A 2500-nucleotide genomic window follows, 5' to 3' on the forward strand; every position below is an offset into this window, starting at 1 on the left:
AAAGAATTCGTGCCTTCGAAAACAATCAGGATCAGAAAATTACTCACTTAGGACGCCCTTGAGGTTCATAGCGAGCGAAAATTCTTGTTTCTTCTTTTAATTCCTTTAGTAAATGTTCGTTATCTTTTTTATCTTTGTTTCTATACATGCACTTTTATCAGCGCTCGGTCATCATCCACTGTAAGAATTTGATGGTTAGTTCACTGGAGAGGAATGGTTACATCATCTCTAAATTTTAGCGAACGGGAGTACTTCTTTTGCATCTCTGGCCTTGTCTTTTTGTATGACTGCGGTTTTCTGTACGTTTTTTCCTAGTACTTTACGCTCTCCCAGTGTATTTCCCCTCTCTTCTTTTTTTTCCACAATCTTAATGTTATTTCTCTGTCTGTCTTTGTCTCTGCCTATCTACCTGTCAGTCATTCAGTATCTCTCTCTCTCTCTCTTTCTATGTATATATATCTTTATCTCTCTCTCTCTCTCTCTCTCTCTCTCTCTCTCTCTCTCTCTCTCTCTCTCTCTCTCTCTCTCTCTCTCTCTCTCTCTCTCTCTCTCTCTCTCTCTCTCCCTCTCTCTCTCTCTCTCTCTCTCCCTCTCTCTCTCTCCCTCCCTTCCTCCCTCCCTCTCTCTCTCCCTCCCTCCATCCCTCCCTCGCGCTCCGTGCGTTAAATGCACGCATATGTTAGCTAAATTAATTTCAAGCGCATTATTTCCCTTTCACTTTTGAGTTTTCCGGAAAACCAATTCCTTTTCTCCATTGTATGTGTTTCTCCACACACACACACACACACACACACACACACACACACACACACACACACACACACACACACACACACACACACACACACACACACACACACACACACACACACACACACACACACACACACACACACACACACACACACACACAGAGTATTCCTAAATATAACGACCAGGCGCGACCTTTCACCGTCCGTGCCATTCATTACATTGCACCATTTGGAATAACCTCGCGGCATCACCACCAAGCGAGACTCGAGTCGCAAATGGCTCATTAAACCCAGACCTGGCCTGACCTGCAACGACAGGGAATGGAAACGAATTGCGTCCTTCCCGCCATTCGAGTTTCACTTCTCTCTGGCGCCACAAAACCGTACGCAGTCACAGGCGAGAAGAAGGGAGTTACGAAATTGCATGATAGAGTGATCAGGAGCTGGGGTGAAGGGGGAGAGAAGGGCAAAAGAAAGAGCGAGAAAAAAAGGAAGGAGGAAGAAAGGAAATGAGTGTGAAAGGAAAAGTAGATGAGAGGATGGTGAGGGAGTAGGGGGATGAGAAACGGAGAGAAAATGAAGGAAAGGAGAGAACGGGAGAAGAGGTAAGAACGTAAGGAAATAGAAGAGAGAGGCATGTCATTTAAATATTTGACGACGAATAATAAAAAAATAAAAAAAAATGACGATAAGAAAAACAAAACAAAATCGAAAAGAGTAATAAATACAAGTCCAAGAAAAAAAAAAAAAAGGAACATCACAATGCGTAGTGTCCTCGGATCCCGTTTTCTTCCCTCGCCATATCTTTTCCTGACTGGATTATTTCCCTTTTTCTGTAAAGAGGCGGGGGGTGGGGGGTGAATAATTTCCATATAATGTCTGACGGATAGACTTTTTTTTTGCGTTATCTTCTTGAAGATGGTTTCGGATAATTTCCCTTTATTATTCCCGGCATTTATATTCCTCATCCCTATTTAATCAAGCGTTACATCTATTTTCTTTAAGATTCTTTCTTCTTCTATTAGATGTTCTTATTTTTCAGTTTAAAAAAAAAAAAAGTAGTCTTGATATATTCCATAACCTCCGATTTTATAGATTGGTTTCCTGAATCCCAGAAGATCCCAGATTTTTGGTTCCTCGGTCTAGAGAAATTCTTGAGTTACCGTTCCCGGGTTTTTATGGCTACTCCGCGCTTGCTGATTATTTCTCTGTTTCTGTCTATCTGTCTGTCTGTCTGTCTGTCTCTCTCTCTCTCTATATATATATATATTTATTTATTTATTCATATAAATATGTGTATATCAATCTATCTATCTTTATCTCTCTCTCTCTCTCTTCCTCTTGCTCGCTCGTGTCCTATGCCGTTGCTAATAATTGTCCCCGGTTTTTTTATGGCTACTCCTTCGCGCTTGCCGATTATACCTCTTTCTAAGTCTCTGTCTATCTGTATGTTTGTCTCTCTCTCTCTCTCTCTCTCTCTCTCTCTCTCTCTCTCTCTCTCTCTCTCTCTCTCTCTCTCTCTCTCTCTCTCTCTCTCTCTCTCTCTCTCTCTCCCTTCCCCCCCCCCCCCCCTCTCTCTCTCTCTCTCTCTCTCTCTCTCTCTCTCTCTCTCTCTCTCTCTCTCTCTCTCTCTCTCTCTCTCTCTCTCTCTCTCTCTCTCTCTCCCTCCCTCTTCCTATCCCTCTCCCCTCCCAACTCTCTCTTCCTCTATCTCGCTCGTGTCCCGTTCAGTTGCTCATAACATTATT

General features: G+C 42.7%; 1 protein-coding gene across 1 annotated transcript in view; it reads right to left on the bottom strand.

Annotated features, from left to right (window-relative positions):
- The window catches only part of LOC125045414, a 17981-nt gene that overhangs the window by 9279 nt on the left and 6202 nt on the right, over nucleotides 1-2500 (bottom strand). The window contains exon 2 of the mRNA XM_047642632.1: nucleotides 48-178. Coding sequence (XP_047498588.1) covers nucleotides 48-69 — 22 coding nt within the window. The 5' untranslated portion in view covers nucleotides 70-178. The remainder of the gene's footprint in view (nucleotides 1-47; nucleotides 179-2500) is intronic.

The sequence above is a fragment of the Penaeus chinensis genome, chromosome 3 (genome assembly GCF_019202785.1).
Source record: "Penaeus chinensis breed Huanghai No. 1 chromosome 3, ASM1920278v2, whole genome shotgun sequence".
In the NCBI taxonomy this organism is placed as follows: Eukaryota; Metazoa; Arthropoda; class Malacostraca; order Decapoda; family Penaeidae; genus Penaeus; species Penaeus chinensis.